General features: G+C 38.9%; 1 protein-coding gene across 4 annotated transcripts in view; it reads right to left on the reverse strand.

The window, feature by feature from the left end:
• ccser2b (coiled-coil serine-rich protein 2b) overlaps window positions 1-12,341 on the reverse strand; it is an 88,711-nt gene that overhangs the window by 59,262 nt on the left and 17,108 nt on the right. For all 4 annotated transcript variants that reach the window (XM_067369372.1, XM_067369373.1, XM_067369374.1 and 1 more), the window contains 2 exons: window positions 5,886-7,277; window positions 4,100-4,281 (listed from right to left, as the gene is read on the reverse strand). In XM_067369372.1, the coding sequence (XP_067225473.1) occupies window positions 4,100-4,281; window positions 5,886-7,242 (1,539 nt within the window). In that variant the 5' untranslated portion in view covers window positions 7,243-7,277. The remainder of the gene's footprint in view (window positions 1-4,099; window positions 4,282-5,885; window positions 7,278-12,341) is intronic.

The raw sequence follows: 12,341 nt of genomic DNA on the forward strand, positions 1-12,341 counted from the left end.
GTCTTGTTGCGCTCCCACGGAGAAGAGCAAGAGTTGCGTTTGTAGAGTGTGTTTGTCGCCATGACGTCGAAACGCTGTTATTTTCATCCCGCAGTCCAATCACCTTTGTTTGGCCTTCCCAGGGACGCTGTACTTAGAGATCAATGGTTACAATTTATGTTTAACTCGGTTCCCGAAAATTATAATTGTGGTATCCTTACTGCAATAGTTAATGTTGGACTGCAGTGCACATAATGGCCATTTCAGTCTCTCTGGAATTATTGTCTTTTGTGTTCATTCGACACAACACCACAATAATCCACATGTAAAACTATGTGCAGCACACGTTATGGTAAGAGGTGTGACCTTTCCGGGCAAGGAGCGCTAAGCTGCTGTCGAATCACAACACAGGAACCGCTGGCACAATCAGAACTCGTTACATATTTCTGAAGGAGGGACTTCATAGAACAAGGAAGTCATCAACGGTATACAGCGGGAAACAGCGGTATACAGATAAGTAAATTATGTGAAAAATACTGTGTTTTTTTACATGCGAAACATGAACACATGTTAACACAAAAGATGACGTGTATGTTATCACTCTAGAAAATCACCATAAGAGCAGAATAGACTGGTAAACTTTATATCTGTAAAACAACTCCGATGGACTGTAATAAAGTACCCATTATCTCTCTCTCTCAGCCATGACCAGTATCGCTCCAGAGAGGATCACGTACAGTTTGTACTGATCCATCCTTGAGTAATAACTTCAACCAGTAAAGGTGTCCTCAGTGACTCAGATGGCGGGAGACTATGAAGCTTCGTTGGTACATCCAACAACAGAACATTTGTAATGTTTTTTGGCACAGACATTGTATATCTCTAGCTGATACAGCGAGTACACAGAAATGGCGGACTCTGTGTGTCTAGCTCAGGGGTGTGTCTATGCTAACAGGGCAGATTGTCAGTAGTCATGGGCAGGGTTTCCCTACTCTTACGTAGGAGTAGAGGGAAATATCAAACAGCTGTTCTGAGAGATTGAAAATGATAAATGAGGATTATAAAAAAAGTATTGGGTGGACTTTTACCATTATAGGCTGGTTGTTTACACACACTGGACACACATCTGTGTTCAAACACCATAGAAAAGTGAATTTTGCATAATAGGTCCCCTTTAAAGAATAAGTTAAAGAATAGTATTTAAAGGAAAAAATGCCACAAGCTGAAGAGGCAACAGAGCACCCATGAAAAGACTAAGGCCAAAACTGCCACCAGGCTGGAAAGGATAAAAAAATACAAAATCTGGAATGTCTGGAATCAAAGTTGTGTTTACAAGATATCAGGTTACACATGCTATATATTTGAAAGATTTTGTTTGAGGTGCTTAATAGCATTTATAAAACAGATCGTTACAGTCCTTGATTATGATTGGCCGAGCCGTGTTCGAAGGCAGCCATTGTAAAATATAAAACACACCCGTGATCTCATTACAACATTAATCTATGTGTAGCTCCAACTATTCTGTTAAACATTGCTAAAGAACAACATTGCTTGCTGGAAGAATTTTATATTGTTATCAATAATTATTACATTTTTGTTGCTGTGTTAATGACTTCCTCGCCCAGACCTAACTTACAAAACAAAGCAGAATTGACAGTTCTGCCTGTGGATATCTAGGATATATTGTGGATACCCAGCAACAGCCCTTAGCTGTTTAAAATTCACTGTAAACACAGCATCTTGGGACATATTGATTTATAAAGTAGATTTCCACAAGCAGAACTATCAGCTTTTTTTTTTTTTTTTTTTGGCAAGTTAGGTTTGTTAAAAACGTGTATGGTACTTTAGGATGGGCAGAAATTGATTACAAAGTCTACACACATTTTCCACTATTTTTCCATTATTTTCTTTACAGCCATTGGGAGGCTGCATTGGTATATATTATTGCTATAATATATACAGTATGTATTTAAGAAAAAGAATGACAAATAAAAACAAAAGGAACTGTGGTCAATCAGTTTGACTGTCTTCCAATTTAAGTAGACCATTTAGTCAAACAAAGGTGCCGTATGTGGCAATAATATAAAAAAATCTTTTTTTTTTTTAATCAATTATATACATTCTAAAAGGTATAAAAGAGGCCATCTATATCAGCCACACATGAGAAAGGTGGATACTGTCAGCTACTTACAGTACAACTCCTCTGAATTGTCATCCTAATTCACAGCTTCACAATGGCCACCACATAGAACTGTCATGTTTTTGCCTATATTTTATCACACAACTGATGAAATTACATAGCAGAGTGGTGAAGCACTTTAAATAAACCAAAACAAGTATGGGTGAATACATAAATGAAACTAGACCTCAATGACACAAACTGAAATAGGTGACATCACATTAATCTGTAAAACGCAATGCACATTGGCTGTATTGTCAGGAGAAAATAGTTCAAGCAAAAATGAAAATTCTGACACTACTTCTTTCACCATCTTTGAATGTTTGTGAGTTTCTGCTGCCCCCATGTGGTCCTTGAAGGTAGGCTACTAAAGAGGCTGCACAGCACTACTGAAGCTGCTTTGTTTAGCTGGTTTCCTACAGAAACAGTATTGAGGTTCATTAGACCAGAGAATCTTGTTTCTCACAGACTAAGATCTTTTAGGTGTGTTTTTGCAAATTCCGAGTGGGCTTTAATGCGTCTTCAGTGAGGAGAGGCTTTCGTCTGGCCACTCTGCTTTAAATCTCGGATTGGTGGAGCATTCAAGTAATGGTTGTCCTTATGTAAGTTTCTCCCATCTCCAAACATTATTTCAGGTTCTTGGTAATCTCTCTTACAAAAGGTGCTTCTCCACTGATTGCTCACTTTGGCTGGACCACCAGCTCTCTGAGTCTTGGTTGTTTCGAACATCATTCCAGATCTGTGCCTCAAAACAATCCTGTTTGTGAGCCCCTGTATCTCAGTTCCTTTGAACTCATGGCTTGATCTGATATGCATTTTCAGCTGTTAGACCTTAAATAGACAGGTTGGCAGAGGTGGACTTCGATCAAAAAGTAGAATTAGATCAAAGATCTTCCTGAGAAATGGGATGCATCTGAGGGTCATAGCAAAGGATCTAAATTCTCAATACTCATTTGTCAATGTGATGTTTAAAATACAATTTAAAGAATAAGGCTGCAATATCACAAAATGTGAAAAATGAAGGGGTCTGAATACTTTCTGAATGCACTGTATACCTTGTTGGCTTTCTAAAGGCCGTGACACATTAAGCCGACATCAAAGAATTGTGACGACAAAAGCAGATTTGTCGCCTTGCATCGGCTGCGCCTGGGCCAAGCACAATGAATCTGTTGTTTATCTAATATGTGCCATATTTAAAATGAAATATTTTGCTAAATAATTACTAAACAGAGACGCAGTTACACCAATTGAGTGATTTGTTAAACACATAAAGATAAATATAATAAGGACAGGCATTTAACAAGCTATCATAGATGCAAAGAAGGATAAAGGCTCCCGCTTTAAGCATAAATGCCGAGTCATCCTCTCATTTGACTGATTTCACCTCACTATTTACAAACTGTGATGAAGCTGACAATCTGATCAGCTGCTTCCAGAAGAAAGACAAATGACTATCAGCAGGAGCCAATTTGGAGTACTCTTAGTATTATGATGTATAATCAGAGACACATCTTCAATAACTCAAGCTGACAGACTTATCTAGTCAGTCTCTGGGCTATGAACACGAGACAGTCCTTCCTTTTTGAGACAGATGAAATCAACTGTGCTCATCAGTTGAGATTTTAAATGTCAATCATAAAGCACACTGATTCAGGAAAGCTTTGACAGTGTATTTTAGGAGCTTGGAAATAAGATTGCAGAGTTGCCTAGAGGAGTAATTCTCCACCGCAGGGCCAAATACCACAAGGCCAGTCTGCTTAAGGAAGTTAGAGAACCACTACTAAAATAAAAATACATAAGAAAAAAAATCTATATAAAATAATGACTCAGGAATCCACTAATTGTGAAAACATTCATGAAAAAGTGCTATGTGTTCATGTGTAATTTCTCTCTTCTCTCCAAGTTGCTTAGGTGGATCATTTCATAAGGCTTTGGACTCACCATGCTGTTGAGATCAGAGCCAAAGCTTCCACAAGGGTGTCCAGAGCCTCCCAGTGCCTCCATCCCCTCTTCATCCCACATGTAAGTCCCTCCAGAGCTGTCTGAGGGCGACAGGTCCAGAGACGAGCCATGAGGAAAATCGTCCGTTGGAGACGTCTCATGCACAAAGTCATCTTTACCAGCTGAAAGACAATAAACTGGGTAAGAAAGTGACAGAGAAATATATTTTAAAGCAATCTTAGTGAAAGTATGGCTCTGCTCATATTGTTTAAATATAGAAAACCTTTTTCAAAAGCTAAACAGACAGAATTTTAAGGCACATTCAAGATGGATTACTGTTCCAAAAGCTGTTACAACATCATTATGTTGCCTTATGAGGTATATTGTTTGGGCCAAAATCTAAGGTAGAATCAAATCAGCCTTGCCACAAGTGTATACACTATGCATACAATATTACACACAATGCTGAGAAGTACCGAAAAAAACAGTTAATGTAGGCTATGTATAGTATACACGGAGATTTTTTTTTTTTTTTTTTTTTTTACAATGAAAATGGCATACTTCACCTTTTAACACCTTTTTAATTTAAATCACACTGGCTTGTGGCTAAGGGATAATGTAATATCAACCTGTCATTACTAAACCTAACAGAGTGATGAGGGGCCGGATTTACAAAACATTATGGAGAATCAAATTCTTATTAACTGCTAATTTAAAAACTCTAAAATTTCATCGTAAATAACCTCTTAAAGTTAGGATAACCTCTAACTGGTCTTAAATCACCAAAGGTAAGATGTTGACTTCATTTATTGTGTTGTTTCAAATATTAAGAATTACAACACTAGCTCCAAGGGGTGTAACGATACCCCTATGTCACGATTTGATACATATCACGAAACTTAACTCATGATACGATATTATCCCGATATTTCAAGACATATGGTAAAAGGTTAACAAAAAATGTGCTGTTAAAAATGCTAAATTTGGTATTACATTGGAGGTGGAAATGAATAGGCTTGGACTTGGTGCTGCTAACCCAATGCACAGGACAATGGTGACACCAGAATAAAAATATTCATGATTCTGAAGCTGAAAATACAGAATTATTTTAGACAAATATGCTTGCAATCTGTCACTGACTAGATGTATTTAAAGTAGTGTAGGGCACTTTTTACTGGTAACATAAGACATTTGGTATTATCAGGACCCACAAATGCCCCCCATTGTATTATTATACATTATATTCAACACTATATATAGTAGTTTAATGGTGTACAGACACTAAAACTATGTAAACTTGAATTTTTTTCTTACAGTAATTTTCATTTTGGGTGAAGTATACCAAAGTCCCTTTAAGATATATATACAATCTTTGACTAGCGGGGGCTGGACTCCCCTCAAGCCAGTCATAGCTCAAATATTTATGTCTTATCTCAAATAATTATTTATCAATAAGTTAACTCTTATTATGAGTATAACAGTAATCTGAAGGCAGTGCAAAAAGAAGGCTTTTGAGGTGTTTTTCATTTAGTTAATCAGTGAGTCTTCAGCAAGATCTGCCAAACCAATTAGATAACACCAAATAAGGCTGTCATTTCATTCTTTAGAAAACAAAAAATGTTATTATTTTTCAAGAAATGCATTTAGGAACATTCTTACAAACTAGGGCACCAATGCTGAGTGCATGGGTCGTGAATTACACTTTGAAGGTAGCTAGGGTTTGAACAGTCAAAATGCAGACATTTTCGATTAGTAGTAATAGAAGTAGATAAATTGTCATTCATACCTGCAAGTCCCATCCCTGCCCAGTCAACAGTTTCGGATAAGAAGGTGTGCAGGTTGGTCACCGATGATTCCTCATTGCACTTGGAGATTAGAGTGCTGTCATCAGTACATAGTCCTAAGTGGTCAAACCCCTCATTGAAGACAGGCAGAAACAGGGTCTCACCTCCATTTCCAAGATTATCAAAGTCATCCATATACTCTTCACTAGTATCATTATTCTCCACAGAGGAGGATGATGATAGCGACATATCTTCCAAGACCTCCATGGAGGGGCCCAGAATGTCTTCAACTTCCTTTACTTCAAATGAAGTGTCACTTGGGGTAGTTTCAATACTTTCATTGTTGCTGGCTGGTTCTGAACTGGTTTCTGCCATCAGTGTAGGGTCTTGGATATTTTTACTTAATTCTGCTTCTTTTTGGACAGTTCCGGGGACAACAGGACGGAGATGTTTGGTGAGAGTTGGACGTGTAAGTCTATAACTGAGCACAGAGGGTTTCTTAACTGAAAAGCTGGGTAAAAGGGATTTCTTTATTGTGGTTGTTGGCAAAAGATGACCACTAGAAGTTACAGAGGGCTTTGCAATCCCATATTTACCTACTTTCCCCTCGGATAATACTGGATTTGGCTGAATGAGGGGTGATCTAGCCACTGGAGATTGTGCTAAAGGTTTGGGGAGTTCTTGAGCAAGCTCTGTAGCTTTGTTAAAGGAGAAGGAACGGGTCATAGGTGGGTTGGTGAGGCAAGCTGCACTCTTGAAGTGGGTGAAACTCTGAGAGCGCACTATGCTCTCTTTAGAGGCAGACTTTGCACTGTCGTTGGACAGGGACAGTTTGCTCTGCAGGGTTCTTTGTTGGGATACATGACCAAGACCAGGCCCTGAGGAGCCATAATGCCCATTACCACCACTCACTCCATTCAGAGTAGCTATACCATTGAGGGGATTTCCTGTGGAGAGGCGTTTGGGAGTAGTCATGCGGGAAATGGTTTTGCTAGGCTGGGGTATACTCCTGGGACAGCTACTTTGTGCAGTGGGGATTGTACTCTTACATTTAACTGCAGCTGCAGGGGAAGGCTTTTTAGTCACCATCTGTGAATCTATAGGTACACTACTCTCCTCATCCAATCTGCCAGACTGTTGAACTTTATTTCCACTATCCTCTTCACCCTTTCTCCAATTTAGAGATTGCACACGTGTCAAACTACTGTGCCTGCCTATAGGTCCACCTTTAGACTCTAAGGAGGAAACCGGTAGGGCAGATCCTTGGGGAAGGGGGGTCATGGTGGTGCCTGAGGGTTGGGAAGCAAACTTGGGCAGCCTGGAGACCATGCTGAGCTGTTTGACAGCGTTCCTTTCCATCAGCTAGGTTGACCACCATGGATGTGAGGACAAAACTGCAAAAAGAGAGAAAGAGAGAAGAGGAAATATGAAAAAGCTAATTGTTTGCATGTTGTATACAACAGCCAGTGGTGCAGTCTGGAAATGCAAGGTATGCATGATTTAATGTCACACTGATGACAGAGCCATTTCACATTATTTTACATGCACGTTCTGTGAAGATAGTTAGTAAACTTTCCAAAAAAAAAAAAAGGCATGATGATAATGCACACTGGGGCAAGTGAAGTTTCGACACAGTTTCAACTCTCTCTCTTTTTTTGGTGCTGAGCATGTTGCATTTTTGTAAGGACTACATGGGGGGGGGGGGGGGGGGGGGGGTTGTCTAAAACTTTCTGTGGTACCATTTAGTTGCTGTCTTGGGCACATTACACGTTGGAATGACGACAGGGGGTCACACATTACACAATTTAAAATGGAAGAATTACAGACAACTTTGCTGTGTTTTTTTCTGCACCATTTTGAATTTTCTAGGGGTGTAACGATACATTGTTATATTGAGATATCACAATATAAAAATGCAAAGTTATTAAAAGCTTTTTGATAGACAAAACTGCTTTCGAATAATGCATCAATGAAATTAATGACATGGTGCCAAGCTGATTCTAAGGTTGTAACTCTGCAAAGCTTTGGCATATTGACACCACACTTTAATGCACATCATCGTCACATCATACTGACCACACCACATCAATTTGGTAACAAACCTAATGGTCAAAAGCAATAAATAATTAAATCATACTACTAGTGATTGTATTTGTTGTTTTTCAACAGTTTTGACTAAAATTATCTAAAAATGTCTTTAATCACTCATTGTTGCAGTTGGTCTGATGCTCCCAGCCATGCTTGAAAGCCTCGACATGCCTTTCTTGTGCTTGGCCCCTTACAGTTTTTTATTTTTTATTTTTTTTATTGTTAACGTTTACCAATACTTAAAATACTTTTAACTCTTTAACTCTTAACACAGAAACACATCTACATCACACAATTAGCCAAATAGTTAATTTTCTGCTCAAAACCACATTATGTTCATTAAATGCCAAGTCTACATTTCAAAATGCAAAAAAAAAAAAAAAAAACTTTTTCTACATCACTGACTATCAAAACACAGCAAACCCAATTCAATATCTAATCATTGTCAAAATACTAGCAGTAGTTTTCTATCCAACAGGAACATATATAACATAAGTTTCCTTTTACTGTAAACCATTCTAAATGTTTGGTTGAGTGTTGAATGTGTGCATTCTTGGCAACATTATTATCTAATAGTAAATGAATACTTTATTCAATGTACAGTAGAAGAAACAAATAGTTAGCAACAGAATTGCTCAGGGCCGCCACTGGTCAAATGGGTTCTCTAATTACAACTTCAATTGCCACTGTATGGGTGGGGTGTCAATGGTTTCCCATTGGTAGTTGCCAACCTATGCAGACCGTGCATTCTGTGTATACAGATTGGCGGTACTGGAATCACTGTAATAAAAGCTTTATTATCAACATGAAATTGCTGCCAGTGATCAACTAAAAATCCAACATACAAGGCCTTTGGTTCCACATGTGTAAAGGAAAACATATAAAGATGCACAGTCCAGCACACATTCTTACTCATCTCCCCTACCTCTTCTTCTGCCTTGTCCTTATCCAACTACTCTCCTCTTTCAACTATTCCTCTCTCTCATCAGACATAATTTTTTCTCTCTCTGCTCCTCTGTATTGTTCTTTATCCACATTGAGCAAAACCATTTCAAAGAGTCCTTTTTTATAGCGTATGTACATATATTGGAAAGAACTTCAACAACTGACTATGCCTCCAACTGAGATTGGAATCAGCTATTTCTCAATATTTCAGTGATTTGTAACTTAAAAATGCTTGTTTCAATATTGTTTTAAATATAAAAAAATCAGTACTTTTGAGCAGCTAGGGACAGTGCTGGCAAAAAGTTATCAAACGAGTTTTGATTCGCTGAAGCATTGCAGAGTTGTAAGCTAATGCCCATTTTTACGAGTTAACCTATAGCTGCTGAAAAATATGTCTAAACTTAACAAAGCAGCTTGGCACACAAAGACAATAGGACATTGTGATGACGCAAAACAAGTTTCAAGTTTCAGAAAAGTTAGTTCATGCATTCATGACATCAAGGCTAGATTAATGTAATGCTCTACTGGGTAGTTACCCTGCAGGCTTAATAAACAAACTCCAGCTGATCCAAAATGCAGTAGCTAGAGTTATTACTAGAACCAGGAAGTATGACCATGTTAGCCCGGTTCTGTCAACACTGCACTGACTCCTTATTAAACGTATCATACATTTTAAAATCTTGCTAATTACTTACAAAGCTCTAAATGGTCCTCAGTACTTGAGCAAGCTCTTAACGCATTATAGTCCATCACGTCTTTTGCAGTTGATAATACATATCTGGCCAGTTGATAATACATATCAAAATCGATTGCGGGCGGTAGATTCTTTTCCTATTTAGTACCCAAACTTTGGAACAGTCTTCTTAGTGTTGTTCTTGATGCATACACTCTTATCAGTTTAAATCTAGATTAAAAAGACATCTCTTTAACCTAGCATACACATAACACACTACTACATTTCTATAAATTCAAATCTGTTGAATAATTATTTTATTCATTTCTTAATTTTGTGCAAAAAACAAAAAGCACAAGCTTTTGTGTCAAGTTATGTTGTAGTGCTAAATAATGATCGAATTGTGTATTATGACCCATCGGGACACAATGTGGGATCCACCAATTTGAGAGGTTTCAGAAGCTCAATTGATTTTTTGATTGGTTAAAATAAATGAAGAATACCTTTTGGTTTTCGGGGGCTTGAGCACCCACTGGTTCAGTGCCTATGGTTGAAAATTTAGTTCTAACATCTTAGTGCTTGTCCTCAGACTTCCCCTTGCTTGAGGCGGTCAACATGAGGATGTCAAACAATAACGCTATTAAATGCAGTCCTTGAGGCTTTGAAATTGCAGGCCAATAATATACAAGGATGATATACAAGGACAACAAAAGGAGTCATCATATGAGAGGCCCACACTTCCAGACAATACTCTGATTAAGATCAGAGAGGTGAAAGCCATGTGTGTAATGTGATGAAGATTAAACTGATGCAGGGGCACAAAGCATTATTCATTGTATTCATTCATTATGTGACACATGTTTAAAAGCCCTGTCCGCATTAATGAATTCACTGGAGGGATAAAGCATGACCAACTAAAGATATCACCATTTGCCAAAAGTTGGTGGATACAAAGTATCTATTCAGGAGCAAGACAAAGCAACATGCCCTGTGAGCAGCTGAGATACTTCTGTATTGGAAGCATGTTATGATGTTTATTACCAATTCAACCCTCTAAAGCAGTGAATCTCAACCTTTTTTGAGTAATGGACCCATGTCATATTTAGAACCGTCCAGAATAACCCCAGAATAATATTGGCTCATTGGTATCATTACCGTGCGTTCACACCGCCGCCAGCGAGAGCGTCAACAGTCGCCTTGGCCGCCCTGCCAACAACGCTGTACTGTTCGTTCAAACCGCCGCCGACGGGAGGGTCAAAATAAATGACAAGTCGCGTCAACCAATCGGAAGCCTCTCAAGCGAGGACCTCTACATTCCAATTGTTTGCTGCCGAACCGCGTCATAGCTCATTACCATAAAGTTAACCTGATTTCAACTCTCCTCGACGCTCTCACCGTCCAAGACGCGCCGCGCCGCTCTCGCCGGAGCTCGCCGCTGGCTCTCATTGAAAATGAATGACTAGCGTCACTTTGACGCTCTTGCCGCCGGCGGTGTGAACACACAGTTAATGTCTTTGTGACGACCAAATGCAATCAAGTCTAATTTACTACAAACCTGATTCCAAAAAAGTTGGGACACTGTACAAATTGTGAATAAAAATAAGAATGCAATGATGTGGAAGCTTCAAATTTCAATATTTTATTCAGAATACAACATTGATGACAATAATGTTTAAACTGAGAAAATGTATCATTTTAAGGGAAAGGAAGTTGATTTTAAATTTCATGGCATCAACACATCTCAAAAAAGTTGGGACAAAGCCATGTTAACCACTGTGTGGCATCCCCTCTTCTTTTTATAATGGTCTGCAAACGTCTGGGGACTGAGGAGACAAGTTGCTCAAGTTTAGGAATAGGAATGTTGTCCCATTCTTGTCTAATACAGGCTTCTAGTGGCTCAACTGTCTTAGGTCTTCTTTGTTGCATCTTCCTCTTTATGATGCGCTAAATGTTTTCTATCAGTGAAAGATCTGGACTGCAGGCTAGCCATTTCAGTACCCGGATCCTTCTTCTACGCAGCCATGATGTTGTAATTGATGCAGTATGTGGTCTGGCACTGTCATGTTAGAAAATGCAAGGTCTTCCCTGAAAGAGACGATGTCTGGATGGGAGCATATGTTGTTCTAGAACTTGGATATACCTTTCAGCATTGATGGTGCCTTTCCAGATGTGTAAGCTGCCCATGCCACACGCACTCATGCAACCCCATACCTTCAGAGATGCAAGCTTCTGAACTGAGCGCTGATAACAACTTGGGTTGGTCCTTGTCCTCTTTAGTCCGGATGACATGGCGTCCCAGTTTTCCAAAAAGAGCTTCAAATTTTGATTCGTCTGACCACAGAACAGTTTTCCACTTTGCCACAGTCCATTTTAAATGAGCCTTGGCCCAGAGAAAATGTCTGCACTTCTGGATCATGTTTAGATATGGCTTTTTTTTTTTTGACCTATAGAGTTTTAGCCGGCAACGGCGAATGGCAGGGTGGATTGTGTTCACCGACAATGTTTTCTGGAAGTATTCCTGAGCCCATGTTGTGATTTCCATTACAGTAGCATTCCTGTATGTGATGCAGTGCCTTCTAAGTGCCCAAAGATCACAGGCATCCCGTATGGTTTTCCAGCCTTGACTCTTTGTCAAGTCTTGTCAAGTTTGTTCAAATCTTTGGATGATATTATGCACTGTAGATGATGATAACTTCAAACTCTTTGCAATTTTTCTCTGAGAAACTCCTTTCTGATATTGCTCCACTATTTT

Source organism: Chanodichthys erythropterus, chromosome 19, assembly GCF_024489055.1.
Source record: "Chanodichthys erythropterus isolate Z2021 chromosome 19, ASM2448905v1, whole genome shotgun sequence".
Classification (NCBI taxonomy): Eukaryota; Metazoa; Chordata; class Actinopteri; order Cypriniformes; family Xenocyprididae; genus Chanodichthys; species Chanodichthys erythropterus.